Raw genomic sequence first — 19,596 nt, forward strand, 5'->3', positions numbered from 1 at the left:
TGTTTACAGTAAATGTGCATAAAAACATACATACCCATATATATACTGTATGTTGTGTGTGTGTGTGTGTGTGTGTGTGTGTGTGTGTGTGTGTGTGTGTGTGTGCATGCATTTATTCATCTGCATGTAGGCTGTACTTTTATCTTTAAAAAAAACGAACTAATAAAGGTTTATGCAAAACATGGTAGCCAGCATGCTTTCTAGCACGTTTCCACAGCAACAAACTTGACCAAACTATGTAATAATGGCAGGAAGTGATTAGCTTACTCGCATTCATTTAGCGTTGTAATAAACAAGCATGTTCTGTAAAGCTGCAGTGAAACGATATGTAGGGGAAAGTGGGGTGAGTTGTGCCAGTTTTTACTCAAAGTGACTTTAAAGTGAGGTCATGACAGTAATGCCTTCAACTTAAGAATGTACATATATTTCAGGATGTGGTGCATCCCTGAGAACAACAACTTTGGATCTGAAATAAATTGTTTCAGAAATATAGCTTTTGGGGAAAAAGTGGTCTTGTGGCACAACTTGCCCCTGGTGCGGGGTAAGTTGTGCCTTTGGGGAGAATACGTTGGGGTAAATTGTGCCAGTGATTTCTGAAGTAAAACAGAACATTTTAATGTTATGAACTGTAATGCTATATGAAAGCAAGACAAACTCAATACAAAATTACTTATTTAAGGTTTATTTAGATATTGTCACCCTATAAAACTGTTGGAATAAGTAATATTTTGTCGTTTTGGGGAAAACACAAAAAACTTAAATACACAATATTTGATATTTGTGAATTATTTCAGGCAAAAAGGCTTTGGCAATAGATGCATGTTGACATACATAGAACGCTGTCTGTCAATTATGTAACATAAGAATAAAGTAGCTAGGCTAATTTCTAAACATCCTATTGTGACTTAAGCCACTTAAAAACTGAATAAAACTTCTCTTTAATAAAACAGTGCAAACTCAAAAATGAAATCAGTGTTAGATAAATTAAACAAATGGCAGGTAAGTCAAACACTGATGAGGCATGCCCATCTCCTCACTTCTCCAGATTATCCCCTGTGGGTATGTAGGTCTAGGTGGTCTGGATCTGGCCTACTACTTAACATCCCACTTGTCAATGCTGCAGGGGAATATAAACTTCTGCTCCCTTCTGGCTGTACCACCAAGTTTTTGGGGTGTGGGTAGTTTCTTGAGCACATCACCTCTAGGGATGACTGGCACAACTTAACCCAGGCCCTTTGGCACAAATCACCCCAGACCCACAAGTTTGAAAAACTAGCATGATCCAGATGTTAAGAGCTAACATCATGCCAACTGTATAGACTCATTGTGTAGCCTGCTAAAGCACTAAAACATGTGTGAAATGTTTTCAAACTTATCTATAATTGTTCAGATACTACAATCAAAAAACCTTGATCATAGAAATTTTACTTTGAAAGGAAAAAAACAGGTTTTTGAGCTAAAATGTGTTTACATCTCATGCCATGTGTCTCTCTTCTTTGGAGGATGAGTAAAATGGATGGCTTTTCAAAATGATGTGGTCACATGATCAATTTCTTCTATGGTTTTCCAGAAACAAGGGGTGGAACTACTTCCCCCCCCTGGCACAAATCACCCCACTCTCCCCTATTGTGAAAAGCGCTGTACAAATAAAAATGAATGCGTAGACATACAGACTGACCCAGCAATGCAAGTTAAATATCCACCAAAAACCTCCCCGGACATCTTAGCACAAACCATGATAAGATCGTAAGTACTGTTTGTTTTGCTTCAGTTTAACCGAACATCAGTCTGATGTCATCCATTGTACAAACAAATGATCCCAACTTTTCCGCTCAGGAGTTAATTGTAAGCATCAATACGCGTTTATGTACACAGCATCAATCAGAGCCATCCGGAACACTACTTTTAATGTTCTTTGTAAGTTTGCACCTCAGTCATATTTAAAGGGTAATTCTATTTCTTTTTTTTTAAATGCCTAACTTAAGTTTTCGCTAGACTTAAAAAGGATGCGCTGTAGGCTTTGATAGATCTGAGATTTAAAAATGGCGCTACTGGAAATGCTTCAGGACCAGACATGCGCAGTAGCGTTCCAATGCCTTTGTTATTGTTTACGTCCTTGAAATGGTCTTATAGATTAGTTGAAATTGTTTAATTTCAATGAAATAATGTGTTATGATGCACGGCCGTAGCGGTGCTCAATAAGCAGAGTATGATGGTGATCAAGTCCTAAAAGACGTGAACTATATCAAAACATTGTGATAAACTGTTAGGGACAGCATTGAATTGGTGGTGCATCAATACAGGGTGTATATGAAACCACTGATACACATATCAGATCATAGCTGAGGCTGAGTAGGCGCATGCGCTGCTCGCACTGACAGTACATGTGAGGCAAGCGACGACACATCTGGGTTGAAAGCGCCTGCAGGTCTCCAACTCGCTTAACAGAAGCCAGCGCGAGCAGGAGCGTTGTCTTGAGAGAGAGCGCTCGCAAGTTCGCTGATTGTATGGGCTCGAAGGGGGTCCTGTGGAGCGTCAAGCACAAGCGCCAAGTCCCAAGGGGGTAGAGTAGAAGGGCGAGCAGGGTTCAGTCTTTTTGCTCCTTTTAAAAGGAATTTGAATTTGAAGGAATTTTCCGTATTGATTTTTCCATTTTTTTTTTTACCTGCAATTTTAATTACACATTGTATTTTCGGGTTACAGGGTTACAACGGATAATGGATAATGTCCTGGAAAATTGCTAGTACCTTTTCCATTTTTCTAGAAATGTTTCTTACTACCTGATCAACAATCGCAAGTATAAGCTACTAACAAAGTGTATCATAAAAGAACAATTATTCAATTACTAAATTATTTATTGTTGTTATTATTATTATTATTATTATTAAATTAATTGTACATAGCAGCTAACTTAATTCACATGATGAGTGTAATACAAGGCATCTTTGGTTTTCTCTTGTGACATCACTGGTACCCTACTGGACCCCCTGCAGTTTGCCTACAGAACAAACAGGTCTGTGAATGATGCAGTCAACATGTGTGTGCACTTGCTTGGCCATTTGTAGTTGATAAACAGGAAAGTGGGTTCAAGCGCCAGCAGAAGGCAGTGTAATGAAGTGGTCTTTAAGAGAAGCAGTCTATCAGCGGAAGTTTAAAATCAGCTCGTAAGTGTATTTACTTGTCTCAGTGTTTAGCGCATTTGCCGTTGCTAGGAAACGCTTATTTTGTTTACTAGGATGAGAGTTGCTGAAATCGCGTTTGGTCTCGTACTGTATCGTGTATCTTGTCAGTGTGTGCACTTGCTTGGCCATTTGTAGTTGATAAACAGGAAAGTGGGTTCAAGCGCCAGCAGAAGGCAGTGTAATGAAGTGGTCTTTAAGAGAAGCAGTCTATCAGCGGAAGTTTAAAATCAGCTCGTAAGTGTATTTACTTGTCTCAGTGTTTAGCGCATTTGCCGTTGCTAGGAAACGCTTATTTTGTTTACTAGGATGAGAGTTGCTGAAATCGCGTTTGGTCTCGTACTGTATCGTGTATCTTGTCAGTGTGTGCACTTGCTTGGCCATTTGTAGTTGATAAACAGGAAAGTGGGTCCAGCTGAATTGAAATGATCATTTGTTAGATTGGTATAATAAAGGTTATTATACCGCGGCAGCGGTCGCGGCAGTCGTCGTGTGAAGCCCTCCTAGTGTGAAGACCAAAGAGTGTAAAGACCATCGACTCTACCGTGCGACTCCACCGGGCAGGGACACCGGCAAGGGATAGTAGTAGCTTTTTATTTAATTTTTTCATTGATATGTTTATTATTGAAATGTTGTTGTTATATGCATGTGTTAATTTTATTTAATTTCTTTATTTTCTTAAATATGTGGGTAGATAGTATTTATAGAGTTGTAACTTTTTAGTTTTAGTTACTTTTTCTTATTTGTAAGTCGCTTTGGACAAAAGCGTCTGATAAATGACAAAAGTAAAAAAGTAAAGAGTGTAAAGACCATCGACTCTACCGTGCGACTCCACCGGGCAGGGACACCGGCAAGGGATAGTAGTAGCTTTTTATTTAATTTTTTCATTGATATGTTTATTATTGAAATGTTGTTGTTATATGCATGTGTTAATTTTATTTAATTTCTTTATTTTCTTAAATATGTGGGTAGATAGTATTTATAGAGTTGTAACTTTTTAGTTTTAGTTACTTTTTCTTATTTGTAAGTCGCTTTGGACAAAAGCGTCTGCTAAATGACAAAAGTAAAAGTAAAGTAAAAAGTAACATGGGACTGCACTTCATCCTGAAGCATCTGGACAGACCAGGGACTTATGTGAGGATCCTGTTTGTGGACTTCAGCTCCGCTTTTAACACCATCATCACAGAAACCCTTCAGAATAAACTAACTCAGCTCTCCGTCCCCACCTGTCTGTCAGTGGATCAACAGCTTCCTGACAGACAGACAGCAGTTAGTAAAGCTTGGTAAATTCACATCCAGCACTCTTACCATCAGCACTGGAGCTCCTCAGGGCTGCGTACTCTCCCCACTGCTCTTCTCCCTCTAACGACTGCACATCTAAAGACCCCTCTGTCAAGCTCATGAAGTTTGCAGGCGACACCACACTGATCGGCCTCATTCAGGACGGTGACGAGTCTGCTTACAGACAGGAGGTTAAGGAGCTGGCTGTCTGGTGCAGTCTTAACAACCTGGAGCTTAACACGCTCAAAACTGTGGAGATGATTGTGGACTTCAGGAGAAACCCCCCTGCTTTCCCCACTCACCATCATGAACAGCACCGTGACTGCAGTGGAGTCATTCAGATTCCATTCATTGGAACAGAGGTTGTACTTTCTTCGCCAGCTGAGGAAGTTCAACCTGCCACAGGACTTACTGAAACAGTTCTACTCCACCATCATTGAATCCATCCTCTGCACTTCAATAACTGTCGGAGAGTAGTCCGGACTGCTGAGCGAATCATTGGTACAACCCTCCCCACTCTCCAAGAACTGTACTCATCCAGAGTGAGCAAAAGGGCTGGTAAAATCACTCTGGACCCCTCACATCCAGCACAATCAACGTTACAGAGCTCTGAGCACCAGAACGACCATACACAGAAACAGTTTCTTCCCTCAGGCAATCCATCTCATGAACACTCAACAATAAATGTGGAACACACAACTATAATACATTATCCATTCACCACACTCACTTATTTTATTTTTTATTTTCTCATTTCTAATTTGTACATACTTGACCTGTACATACATATTTGTTTATATTATATATTGTGTTTTTGCTGCTTTGTACATTGCCTATTTGGATATTATTCTTTTATTATCTGTGTCCTGTCCTGTTGCTGTCTTTCTGTTGCACTGTGGAGCTTCTGTCACTACAACAAATTCCATGTATGTGTAAACATACTTGGCCAATAAAGCTCATTCTGATTCTGATTTATATTGTGATTCATCATTTGTAACATATTAGCATTGGGGTTCTGTAGTACAGTGACTTCCTTTCCGAATATGGTATTCGGATTCGGGCACATCCCTGTGCCATACTGAATTGCATAGCATCATTTATTTTATTTTTTTCCATTGCATCATTCCATTGAATTGAAATCAGAATGTACTGCATCAATATAGGGGTGAATCGTATCTCATTGCATCGGTAGCTGCTTCATATGTATCTTGAATGTATCTTATCACTGGTTATGCATATTGCATCGGGCTCAGCTTTGGAGATGCTCATCCGCGTGTTCGTCTTGTTTTGCACCTGGCCCGTGATTTGTTTTGCTGGCCATGTACTTGTTTTTGTTTTGTGTGAGCACTTTTGTCTTGTTTCCATGTGCTCTCATGTCTATTGTCTTGACACCGCCCATCTTGTTACCTAATTATTGGTTCAGTTGCCCCACCTGTTGTCCCTCATTACCCTCCTAATTTGCTCCCTATTTATTCTTCTTGTGTTTGTAGTCCTGTGCCAGTTCGTCGTCATATGTTCTCTGGTTGTGTCCTGATCCTGCCCTGCCTTTTCCTGCCCAGCATGACAAATTGCCAGCTGAGTTTTTCCCCCATGGGGTAGTTTTCATTGTTTGTTTTGTTTTTATTAATAAAATACCATCTTCTGCGCTACTGAGTCCTTGCCTCATCCCGCACTCCTGACAGTTCTGAAAATGTTAGACTGGGATGTTCTTGTAACATTCACATAACAGAGAAATTTTTTTCCTAAAACATAAAAAAAAACCTGGATGTTTCGAATGTTTACATAACATTAAAAATAACATTGTCATGAGAGGTATAAAAGATCAAAGGGAATGTTTATCCTACGTTTGTATAATCGGGACAGTTTGTAAAAAAAATTTCTCATAACATAAAATATGGGTGTTTCAAACATAGAGAGAACATTTAAATATAAGGTTCTCAATGTTATTGTCACGGTGCACACACGAGGAGGATACAGGAACATGCAGACGAGGAGTAAACTCAAATAACAGTCTTTAATAAATCCAAACAAGGCTAGGCTGACACAGACAGGAACACCGGGGAGTAACGAGTAGACCAGACGAAATCAAACTGAATAGACAGGACTATAAATACACAGGATAATCATAGATAATAAGACAAACACAGCTGAACATGAATTAACTAATAATCACACTAGACGAGGACAGGAAACAAACCAAATAAGGAAACATGAGGCGGGAACACATGACACACACGACAGAGGACTGACAGTTATGACAATGGTAGATTGTCAATATATAATATTCCTCAAACGTTAAAAAAACTGGACGTTTTCAATGTGTACAAAACATTCAGAAATAACGTTTTCAAAATGGTAGGATGGAATGTTCCTGTAACGTTTGCAGACACCCCACAAAAAATGTTCTTAATACATTAAAAAAAAAACTGGACGTTTTCAACGTGTACAAAACATTCATAAATAATGTTTTCATAACTTAATGGGAATGTTAGCAAAATGTTCTGACAACTCGTTTTTGTTAGCTGGGATATAGATCACATCTTCGCAATAAAAGGATTTTGCTGACACTGAAGTTCAATGGCTTCCCTTCTCTTTACCCAACCTACGCAGTCATCGGTGTGTATTTCAACAGCAAGCGGATCAATATCTTATTTATCACTCATTTATTGACATGCACCCAGGTTTTACTCCTCTTTCATAATAATAATAATAATACAGGTTATGCATGTCACCTACAGTATACACTCAAAAAAATATTTAGGCCTAACAAGTAAGATTTATGTATTTTGATTGCATGTAAAATTTCCATCCATTTGGATTACATATTTTTTAACTTAATCAAACAAATAAACTTTATGTGATTTCTATTTACAAGTCATATGTAAATTAAATGTGCAAGACTAAGATTTAAGTAATAGTACCAATAAATTCAATTTGTTTTAAATTCATAAGAAAGAACATTATTTATCATTACATAATTAACCCAATTTATTTTAAATGCATCATATTTAGATATTTTTATTAATAAACCCAATGTATTTTAATACATATATTTATTTTTCTTCCCTAAATCCCCTGCCTAAATCACAATATGCTACAACAAAATCTAACCACACACACAAACAACAACAACAACAACAGCCAGACCACCTTGTTTTAATGCTTCAAAGCATATTTTGAGAATAACAAAAACTACAAAAAAATGTGCTAAACATTAGCCAGTGCTACAGATACGTTTCCTCAAGAGAAGATTCAAGGTAGACAGATAACCTGTTAACAGCACTGCTTATATTACACTAACATACAGAGTGACATGCAATAATTAGTTTAAATTTAGAATGGTTGGTTGCCAGGAAATAATAAAAACAAATAACAAAAAAATCTATTGAAAATCAACAAAATTAAATTGAGTGTCTTCACACCACACTTTTCTGTGTATGTTTTATTTTAGTAACACAGCTGTATAGGACAAACATTCTACAATAAAATAACTAGTTACAATAACTACGTTAAACTTTTTAAATACTGTTGTTTAAAAGTTTACAAACATTTAGAAAAAGTCAACCCACTTGCTTTTAAGGAGGAAATATCTGTTAACAAATCACCGAAGCATCTTAATTTTCAATTCTTGGACTTTTGGAGACAGTTTGGTAGTATCCAGGTCCATCAAGATTTTCTGAAACACTTCGAATGTGCATTTAAGGTCCTTTGGGTAATTCAGGTTAAGTGCATATATGAGTCCAAAAAGCATCACACATCCAAGGGTGACATTTTTTTAAGTTGTGCAGAACTTCCACGCCTTCAAGCACCACACCAACATCTGTTGGCTCATCTCCGTCTCCAGGACCAGCACCCTCTGTCCGAATGACATAGATGCCCATGGTTGTCTGTGCAATCCCCGACTCTGCACTTTCACAGTCCTGGAGGAGAAACGAAGAGAATGAGTTGTGAATATATATATATATATATATATATATATATATATATATATATATATATATATATATATATATTTTTTTTTTTTATATACATTTAAAAGCAGATCAAATAAAAAAAAAAAATATATATATATATATACAGTACTGTGCAAAAGTCTTAGGCCACTAGTATTTTCACCAGCAAAAAATGGTTTTAAGTCGGTTATTTCTATCTTTTGCGGTAGCGTGTCCGTTGGAAATATCCGTTTATATTTCCAAACATTATTTTTGTCATTAATTGTAATAATTCAGTGAGATTATTGTCTGCACAAGGAGTCTGACAACTGCCAGTGCTCCACACAGAGATCTGATCTGATCATCATCCAGTCTGTCTGGAATGACATGAAGAAACAGAACAAACTGAGACAGACTAAATCCAGAAGAATTGTGGCAACATCTCTCAGACACTTCAAAAAACCTACCTGCAAAGCTACAGTACTGTTCAAAGTTTTAGACACTGTAAAATGAGGATGCTTTCAAAAAATAATGCCATAAATAGATTTAATTTATTAATTAACTTCTATTAACTAAATCAAATAAATATTTGGTATTACAGCTTTTGGTAACACAGCTTCTGTTCCAAGGTACACTTGCCCATAGTTTTTCAGGTAGCTTTGAGGGAAGATTTTTTTCTTCAAGTGTCTGAGAGATGTTGCCGCTAATCAAATAAATGTTTTTAAGTGTGTAAAAATGTTTGTCTCTACATGTGTATGTCAGAGAAAGGTTTCTAAAACCCAGTCATGATGAGTAACTACTGGAAATACATGATGCAATACATTAAAACAACCAAAAAACGCACTTACTTCAGCTGTCAGTGCCAGTGTTTTCTGTCCTGCAGTTCCTCCTTTGTGACGGAAAACCTTCAGCAGGTCATCAGTGTATTTGTCCAGTTGACCAATGAATTTGGATGTCAGAGGAACAGTTGTTATACACATGAACTCCAAGTTGATCTGAAAAAGATTAAAAGAACAGGATGTTCTTCACTTGAAACGAGACGTAACAATATGAATATGCATTTCCATTTTAAACATATGGGTTACTACACTTACTTCTCCAAGAAATGGAAGCAATCGTATTAAGTTCCATTTCTCATGGGCGTTACCACCAATTGTCTTCCTGGATGAGTTGCATGGTATGATGTGAGATTTATTTTTTTTGTCACTCCACTTGTAAGGAAATTTGAGGATGTGCGTGTTAAGGCATTCAAGATTGAAATAATTCTTAGAGATGAGCACACTGAAACAATGTGCCAGTTCAAAAGGGACAACACCCTCTAATAAATTGTGCACTAAATCGGGGGGATAGCCTGTGATAACATGAAAATGGTTAAGATTTTCTGTTAAAACACACTTAAAAATGTTTAAGATTGGGTGGTGATGGCGCAGTGGATAAGACACATGCCGTTGGTGTGAGAGACCTGGGTTCTAATCCACTGTGAGACACCAATGTGACCCTGAGCAAGACACTTAACCCCTAGTTGCTCCAGAGGCGTGCGACCTCTGACATATATAGCAATTGTAAGTCACTTTGGATAAAAGCGTCAGCTAAATGAATAAATGTAAATGTTAAGCAACTCATACCTCGTAGATAGCGTAATGTCACACACTTTACATGGCCACATTCACATATCTATGAACAAAGAGAAAAGAAAAATTATCAGTTGTGTGCAACAAGTTCTGGCTTTCAGGTGGATAGTTTACAGCACATTACCTGCAAAATAATAATAATATTATAATATAAATTATACAAAGGGTCACGTGCCTCAGTTATTTACCTATTTATTTTTTTGATAGGTCATGTTTTTGTGGGAAAATTTATTGAACTCATATGAAAATAAAAAATGTCTAACTGCTCATTTGTGGTTATTTAAGGTTGTTATGGTGTTAAGGTAAGTGCCTGGGACACTACACAGAATTGTAGTGCCATTTCTTTACCAACTAAAGGACCCACTAAAGCCTATAGATCAAACACAGCAAATATGTTTTCAACTATATATTAAAATATGTTTTTTATGTTGAATCACCTACAATTCAAAATGGTTTCCACTGTTTGTAATCTGATATATTAATTTTTCTAAAACAAAAAAACAATTATTTGTAGCATACATACAAGAAACATAAACAGTTTAACACAATTTTGTGATTTGAATCTTTACAAAGTTACCCACCCCTCACACCACTTTAAATCTGAATTTACGAATGCACGTGTCACCATCCTTTTTTAAGTCAGAAGATGCGGATATACAGAAAAAAAAAAAAAAACATCTCTATATATTCTAATTACTAATATGTCTAATACTGGCCGATAATGAGTAGCTAAAGTTGGCTCATGTGTTAGCTGCATGTGCAAGTTAGCTAGCTAATGGACTTAACGAAAAATGTGATAATCAGTGCATTAATATTAGTGTAATATGATATTTTCAACGCTAATAATACATTTATATACGCAGAAACCAACAGATTATAAAGGATGACTGTAGATGTAACTTACCTTATAATCAGGCCACGATCCACGTTGTTCTAGTGCAAAATGTTAATAGGAACTTTGCTTCTCCTTCTGCTGTTGCCGCCCTCTACCGAGTGGAGTATGGAATAACGCCATTTCCGCTTGTAAACAATTCTATTTCCCGAAATTTGTATGTAAATCAGTCTCATAAAATTTAAATATTTGGATTTGGCTTGTTCCACATCTAGCTATATGTAAACTACATTCATACTTTTTAACTGATTAAATCTAATAATTTAAACAATTTGCAGGTTTAGATTAATTGCAAGTAATCTGACTACATAATTTTTGAAAAAACGATTATTTAAATAAAATCAAAAGGATGCAAATACTTAATAATTAACTATGGCATGATTTATTTTTTTGAGTGTAGGGAGTCAGTAGAACTGTGTTATGAAGACTAAATGAAAATACATTTAAAAAAACATTGAATTGCAGAATACTCAAAATACATATTTACTGGTAAAATACATTTTGTAATTAAAAGATATACTAAATTGTACTGCATAATGAACAAGGGATGAGTTGGAAAATGATGTCAAATATATTTAGTACATACTCTGTGACCCTGGACCACAAAACCAGTCATAAGGGTAATTTTTATTTTAATTGAGATGTATATGCGATCTGAAAGCTGAATAAATAAGCTTTCCACTGATGTATGGGTTGCTAGGATCGGATAATTATTGGCTGAGATACAACTGTTTTAAAATCTGGAATCTAAGGGTGCAAAAAAAATCAAGATATTGAGAAAATTGCCTTTAAAGTTGTCCAAATGAAGTTCTTAGTTTTTGATATGTAATATGCATTGCTAAGTTTTGATATATTTACAGTAGGAAATTTACAAAATATTTTCATTGAACATGATCTTTACTTAATGTCCTAATGATTTTTGGCATAAAAGAAAAATCAATAATTTTGACCCATACAATGTATCTATTGCTACAAATATAACCCAGAGACTTAAGACACATATTATGTCATCAGTGTGGTTAAACACTGCAAACGTTTATTCACTGCACTGATTTAAGTCTATTCTTAGTAGTTGTTAATTTTCTCTGCAGAGTAAAATAAAAAGTAAACAGAGTAAAGGTTGTTTTGTGATTAAACTTGAGGACGTGGGCTTTATCATTCAGTCCAGTTTGGGGAAAGAGAAACAGCAGCAGTCTGGAAAGTTGGGAAATTTGTGTTCACAAGATAAATCATACAATTATTAACAAATTATAAATTTTTCAACCTCTATCGGATATTGTTTGAAAAATATGTAAAGTTAATCTGTTAGAAGAACAAAGAGTGAAAATGGGGGTGAAGGAATTAGGAACAGTTTTTCTTTGTCAGTATGTTAAAGGGTTACTCTACCCCAAAATGAAAATTTTGTCATTAATCATTTACCCCTATGCCGTTCCAAACCAGTAAAAGCTTTGTTCGTCTTCAGAGCACAATTTAAGATACAACCCGAATTCTGGAAATGTTGGGACATTTTTAATTTTGAATAAAATGAAAACTAAAAGAATTTCAAATCACATGTACCAATAATTGATTCACAATAGAACATAGATAACAAATGTTTAAACTGAGAAATTTTACAATTTTATGCACAAAATGAGCTCATTTCAAATTTGATGCCTGCTACAGGTCTCAAAATAGTTGGGCTGGGGGCATGTTTACCATGATGTAGCATCTTTTTTCAAAACGGTTTGAAGACGTCTGGGAATTGAGGTTATGAGTTTCTGGAGTTTTGGTGTTGGAATTTGGCCCCATTCTTGCTTAATATAGGTTTCCAGCTGCTGAAGAGTTTGTGGTAGTATTTTTTGTTTAATGATGCACCAAATGTTCTCTGTAGGTGAAATATCTGGACTGCAGGCAGGCCAATTCAGCACCCAGACTCTTCTACTACGAAGTCATGCTGTTGTAATAGCTGCAGTATGTGGTTTTGCATTGTCCTGCTGAAATACACAAGGCCTTCCCTGAAATAGTCGTCGCCTGGAGGGGAGCATATGTTTCTCTAAAACCTTTATATACCTTTCAGCATTCATAGTGCCTTCTAAAACATGCAAGCCAACCATATACCGTATGCACTTATGCACCCCCATACCATCAGAGATGCTGGCTTTTGATCTAAATGCTGATAAGATGCTGGAAGCTTACCCTGCCCGGAAGACATGGTGTCCGTGATTTCTAACAAGAATGTCAAATTTGGACTCATCTGACCATAGAACACTTTTCCACTTTAAAACAGTCCATTTTAAATGAGCCTTGGCCCACAGGACACAACGGAGCTTCTGGCTCCCTTTTTGCATGATAGAGCTTTAGTTGGCATCTGCAGATGGCGGATTGTGTTTACCGACAGTGGTTTCTGGAAGCATTCCTGGGCCCATTTAGTACTGTCAATGACAGAATTGTTGAATAAAGTCGTTATTTTTTTTCTATGGGTATAAAAATGATTCTCGTAGCTTTGTAAAATTACGGTTGAACCACTGATGGCAGATGGACTGTTTTGACGATGTCTTTCATACTTTTCTGGGCCTTGACAGGAAAATGGGACATGCCATTTAACCCAAGCAGGACCCGTCAAAGTAGATTTCATGTGGATGCTGAGACCACCATTCCAGTACAAATGATGCACCAGTACGAATCCCTCAAAGTTTATTATGATGTCAAACTCACTTCTAAAGTCCTCTGTCTAGACTACAACGACTCTTTCTCCATGTTTCTGGCTGTAACAGATATTCACAGGCCAGTTAAGACCATCAAAGATTTGGGGCCTCATTTATAAAGTGTGCGTACGCTCAGATTTGATCTTAGAGTATGCATACGCTTAAATCCATGCCAGCGTTCATATTTATAAAAATGTTTTTTTTGACGTGGAAAAGTGCTTAGCATCACGTCAGGGTCTGAGCAGACGTACGCAGTTTTTATTGTCGGAGTACTGCAGGTTTTTTAAAATATAAGCTGTTCTTGCAGCTCGCTGTTCTAAATGATGATTATTTGTGATATTTTATATGTTAGTGATATTAATTAGGAGTCGTTTACAAGGCAGAGAGCTGAAACCATTCATTTGCGCATAAGTTCGAGATCATTTGCGATTCATAGATTTCACATCTGAAAGAGATGCGTACGCACTTTTTCTGTTCATATGTTCATTCTATGAATCGCACATACGCATATCTGAGAAATGATCGTAAAATCAAATTTAGGATGGTTTCTGTGCAACATTTTATAAATGAGGCCCCTGGAGATGGCCATCTCTAGACAGCACATTAAAAAGTGGAGGACAGCTGTCAGAAAAAGGTTGGTTGTCATAATTATTTAAAATGAAGGTTATCCTGACTAATTAAAAAAAAAAAGCTTTTAGATGTTCAAATATTTTTGTTCAATATCTCCATATGGACCGATCAATGATTTATTTTGTCCTTCAGAACAACTGACATCTTTGTCCCCAAGCTCTCTCTGAAAACATCATATTCCCTGAAAGATATTTTGAAAGGAATGGGAATGGCTGATATGTTTACATATAAAGCTGACTTCACAGGAATTTCAGAGGAAATGATGCTAGTTTCAAAGGTAAAAATTCTAGATCACTTTCTAAAATACTATTTTAAATTAACTGAAGATATTTAATGTACTATTTAAAAAAACTTCCATTTTTAAGAGGACTTGCTCTGATTTACTTTCAAGGCTTTCCATAAGGCCACTCTGGATATAGATGAGAAAGGAACCACCGCAGCAGCAGTGACAACGGTTGAGTTCAGAGGATTAGAGTTGGAGCTAAACTTTGAAGGACAGTCGATCGCCATGAACAGGGTTGGGCACCCCTGCCCTATACAGTTGGCGTAGAGATTAAAATCTGTGGCTTGTCCATTTTATTATCTCTGGATAGAGTGAAGTGAAAGTGAAATAAGTCAAATAATACAAAAACAATCTTTCGAACAAACATATTGCTATTGCAACATGACAGTAAGCAAACATAAACATACTTGCTTAGATCTCAAAACTCAGAAATGTCTAGCCGTTCTGCAAGTCTAATCCTTCGTGTCCTGGCCTATTGTCCAAAGGACAAAACTGTAAAGATTATTTATACAAAAACAAACAAAAGCAGTCAGGCCTGCATGTAATGCCACTAGAGAATGGAGACTAAGCATTACTCAGATGTAAAAATTACAACGGATTGGCACAACATATGGCTCAAGCAAACATATAAGTAAGAGTTACTCCGGTGCTTAACCTCCAGAAAATGTTGGTAATCAATCTTCAGCGCAACAAAAGATGAAACGAGTTTTATTTCTTTTTTCATTTAAACAAACACTGAACTGATAACGTAAATCTGGGGGGATACTTAATAAGTGTGAGACAGAGATCTTTGCTACATATGGACACCCTTGTTTGGTTAGGATGAGCAAATGAATTACAAAAATGCATGACATCTTGGAATATCTGTGCACCTCAATCTTAATTTTATTTCTATAGGTAACACATCAAGTGAGAAAATGCATATTTACGTCACAAAAGTGTACTTATAATTCAGCACAAATCGTTTCTGCTATGTCATTTTTTTTCATTCAGCAAAATCGGTTTACATACCATTTTTTCTAGACTGAGCTTTTTAAGTCGTCACGGTCTGAATTGGACATTCGCATGGAGCACATTCTGAGAGGTAGAACACGATTCAAGACATTTTTTTTATTAAAATGTACAAAACATTAAGGCAGTAGTACAGTTACTGTATAAACAAACAAAACAAAAATTGAAACGTATACACAGATACAGTGTTGCCACAACATGCCAGCGTACATGGTTCAGCAAATAAGTGTTTGACTAAATCGTTCAAAATCACCGTTTCGAATGATTGTGAGAAATTATTCACTCAATTAACACAATGAATCCGTCAGTGCAAGTAATGAATCACTTCACTGAGTGTTACAGTTTACTTTCAGTGATGACCATCTCAAAATTTAGCAACCCTAAACATATTTAGTATTTTTTTCAAATTTGTATTGAAACTTAAAAATAATTATAGTCAAAGGGCGTTGTGAACTGTTAAGAAACATTTGACATTATGGCAACCATGGTTTCAGATAACTGTCACAAATTTTCAATATAAGAAATAAAATCTGAGAGTGATTCAGTGGGTTGCTCAACCTACACAATGACTTGTATGCATTTTAGCAATAACAGCAGTCGCTTGTTTGTTCACTTGTACCAGTTTTGACTCAGCTGCCTAAATAATGATATAGATCAAGGTCGTGTACATGTTGTGAAAAGCATTTGTATAATGATGTGTCAATAATAGTTAATAATTTCACTGGAAAGCAAAAGTAAACAAAGTGAAGGTTTTTTTTTTTTTTTGGAACAAATAAAAGGACATAGGCTTTACAGCTTAGTCCAGTTTGGAAAAGAGACAGCAGCTGTTTGAACAGGTGGGAAATTTAAAATTGGTGTCTATAAGATAGAAAATAACAACAGAGAGAAAAAAAACAGCATAAAGTGGAAAAGATCAGCCAAAGGGTGGACATGGATGTAGGTAGTGTTCTTTATTTAAGCAACAAATCAAAACCACTTCCCGAGTTCCTTGAGAAGATGAAGCAGTTTCACCTCCTGGAAGGCTTCGCTGTGGATTTCCACCTCAATGCAACTTTAGACAAGATTAACACATATATAAGGGAAAAAAACACATGGGAAAATAGATGAAGTTGTTGAAGATCTAGATGCTAATACCAGGGTGATCCTTCTTACTTATATTTTAAAGGTAAATAAAACGTAGACATTATAGCTAATGTAATTCTGTACTTTAGGTTTCAAATGTCAATAACTCCACTGTTATTTTTCTCCAGGAAAATGGACTATGCCATTTGATCCAAAATTTACTCATGAGGCTGAATTCCACGTGGATGATAAAACCACAGTTCCAGTTCAAATGATGAATCAAAAAGATTACATCCAAATTTTTCATGACACGCTAATCTCCACTAAAGTCCTTTCTCTGAAATACAACTCCTACTCCTTATTTCTTGCTCTCCCAGACAATTCAATCACAGCTAGAGAAGGTTATTAATCGACGAGTTATAGAAAGGTGGAGGAATGTGGTCTGGAACAGTTTAAAACTTTGATATACTTGAACATCTCTTTAAGTCGGTTTTTAAGGTCCATTTTAGGTATACCCAGTCAGAACTCTTTGTTTTTGTCTTTCAGACCGGTTGGCATTTACGTCCCAAAGCTCTCTCTAAAAACATCATATTCCCTGAATGATATTTTGAAGGGAATGCAAATGGCTGACATGTTCACAAATAAGGCCAACTTCACGGGAATATCAGAAGAAAAGATGTTCATGTCAGAGGTAAACAAATAAACATTGCTATTAAAATAAAAAGTGAATTTTTAAAGGGATAGTTCACCCAAAAATGAAAATTCTGTCATTAGTTACTCTCCCTCATGTCGTTCCAAATTAAGATATTTTTGATGAAATCCCAGAGCTTTCTGTCCCTGCATAGATAGCAACGCAACTTGAGACATTCAAGGCCCAGAAAGGTAGTAAGGACATTGTTAAAACAGTCCATGTGACATCAGTGGTTCAACCGTAGTTTTATGAAGCTACGAGAATACTTTTTGTGTGCAAAGGAAACAAAAATAATGACTTTATTCAACAATTTGTTGTTGTATTCTCATGAACGTGTGTCGAAGACTGACACGGAAGAGAAGAAATTGGTGAATAAAGATAAACAAAGGTCTCACGGCTTTTCAACAACACGAGGGTGAGTAATTAATGACAGAATTTTCATTTTTGGGTGAACTATCCCTTTAAATTTAATGTGAAATTCATAGAGCATATTCTACATTCACTTTGATTTGAAGTGTACTCTGTGATTTTCTTTCAGGTTGAATTTAAATTTATTTATAGAGCACCACTAAACACAACTGCCATTGACCAGTGTGCTGTACAAAGAAAGTAACAACAAACAGAATTAAAAACAAAAACAAAGTTCACACATAAAACTACAAGACATAGGGCAGAGCAGAAGCAAATCACGAATAATAAGTCAGCTCAAATAAAAACGTTTTTAACCTGGATTTAAAAATTGATAGGGTAGGGGCGGTTCTGATTTCTGTAGGAAGACTATTCCAAAGTCTCGGAGCAGCTACTGCGAATGCTCGATCACCCCTGGACTTGAGTCTGGTTCTAGGAACCACTAAGAGCCTTAAGTTGGCAGACCTAAGAACTCTTGCAGGTTGATGGTCTATCAAAAGATCCGAGAGGTAAGAGGGTGCTAAACCATTTAATGACTTAAAAACCAGTAAGAGCACTTTAAAATTAATCCTGTAGCGCATAGGTAACCAATGTAACGACTGAAGGATTGGGGTAATATGCTCACGCTTACGAGCTCCTGTCAGGACTCTAGCAGCCGCATTCTGAATCATCTGAAGGCGGTTTGAGGATTGAGTTATCCCAGATAAAGAGAGTTATAATAATCAAGCCCTGTGGTGATAAAGGCATGAATTAATCTTTCAAAATTATTAAAAGAAAGAAAGGACTTAATTTTAACCAGGGTTCGCAACTGATAAAAACTTGACTTCACAATTTGATTGACTTGTCTATCAAGCTTAAGAGCACTGTCCATCACCACACCCAAGTTTTTCACATATGGCTTTACTCAAGGTGCCAGAACACCAAGATTTAGGTTTGGTATACCGTGTGTATCTGAAGGGGTAAATACCACCATCTCTGTTTTGCTCTCATCAAGACTTAAACATTTTTGAGACATCCATGCTTTAACATCCATGAGGCAGGCGGTCACCAGGTCTAATCCATTCTTTTGTTTCAAAGGGATATAAATTTGAGTGTCATCTGCGCAACACTGATAGCTTATACCATACTTCTCAAACATAGATCCGAGAGGTAGCATATACAAGGAAAATAACAAGGGAGCTAGAGTAGAGCCTTGAGGCACCCCACAGGTCAGAGGTACAGAGGACGAGTGAAATTTGCCAATATTTACTGAGAAACTTCTGTTCGTAAGATAAGACTGAAACCAATTTAAGGCTGAGCCTCTAATGCCCACTACCTGTTCTAAGCGGGACAGGAGAACATTGTGGTCTACAGTGTCAAAAGCAGCGCTCAAGTCTAAAAGTACCAGGGCTACGGAATCTCCAGAGTCAGTAGCTAAAAGAATATCATTGAACACTTTTAAAAGAGCCGTCTCAGTGGAATGAAATTCCCTAAAGCCTTATTGGAATGCATCAAAAATTTTGTAATCTATCAAGAAACTGAATAGACAGAACTGAAATGACAGAATTTTCATTTTGGGTGAACTATCCCTTTAAATTTAATGTGAAATTCATAGAGCATATTCTACATTCACTTTGATTTGAAGTGTACTCTGTGATTTTCTTTCGGGTTAAACATCAAGCTGCTTTTGATGTAGATGAGGAAGGAATAGAAAGACCAGACTTTGGGATAGATTTATCCAGGACAAAACTACCAGTTTACAGGTTTGATCGTCCATTCATGATCTTTATTGTCGACCTGATGAATGACAACATACTTTTCATGGGAAAAATTGTCAATCCAGTGGAAAAGCAGTGACGTGTCATTCAAAATATTATAATTGAAAAAGCAGCCATGATTTTGTATAAATGCTGACAGGTACAGCTATGTCTTT

At 36.5% G+C, this 19,596-nt stretch overlaps 2 protein-coding genes across 2 annotated transcripts; one reads left to right on the forward strand and one right to left on the reverse strand.

Annotated features, from left to right (window-relative positions):
* Nucleotides 1-7,600: 7,600 nt before the first annotated feature.
* Nucleotides 7,601-11,038, reverse strand: LOC306870770 (uncharacterized protein; the record flags this gene model as incomplete). The annotated part of the gene is made up of 4 exons (XM_079418188.1): nt 7,601-8,380; nt 9,241-9,387; nt 9,487-9,743; nt 11,014-11,038. 4 exons carry the CDS (start codon nt 11,036-11,038, stop codon nt 8,183-8,185), a joined length of 627 nt encoding a protein of 208 aa, XP_079274314.1. The 3' UTR covers nt 7,601-8,182.
* Nucleotides 11,039-13,445: 2,407 nt separating this feature from the next.
* LOC306870771 (alpha-1-antitrypsin homolog) lies at nt 13,446-19,520 on the forward strand (the record flags this gene model as incomplete). The annotated part of the gene is made up of 7 exons (XM_079418189.1): nt 13,446-13,705; nt 14,171-14,233; nt 14,362-14,506; nt 14,621-14,703; nt 17,132-17,276; nt 18,166-18,193; nt 19,345-19,520. 7 exons carry the CDS (start codon nt 13,446-13,448, stop codon nt 19,518-19,520), a joined length of 900 nt encoding a protein of 299 aa, XP_079274315.1.
* Between the last annotated feature and the right edge of the window lie 76 nt (nt 19,521-19,596).

This window comes from Barbus barbus (genome assembly GCF_936440315.1).
Source record: "Barbus barbus genome assembly, chromosome: 6".
Classification (NCBI taxonomy): Eukaryota; Metazoa; Chordata; class Actinopteri; order Cypriniformes; family Cyprinidae; genus Barbus; species Barbus barbus.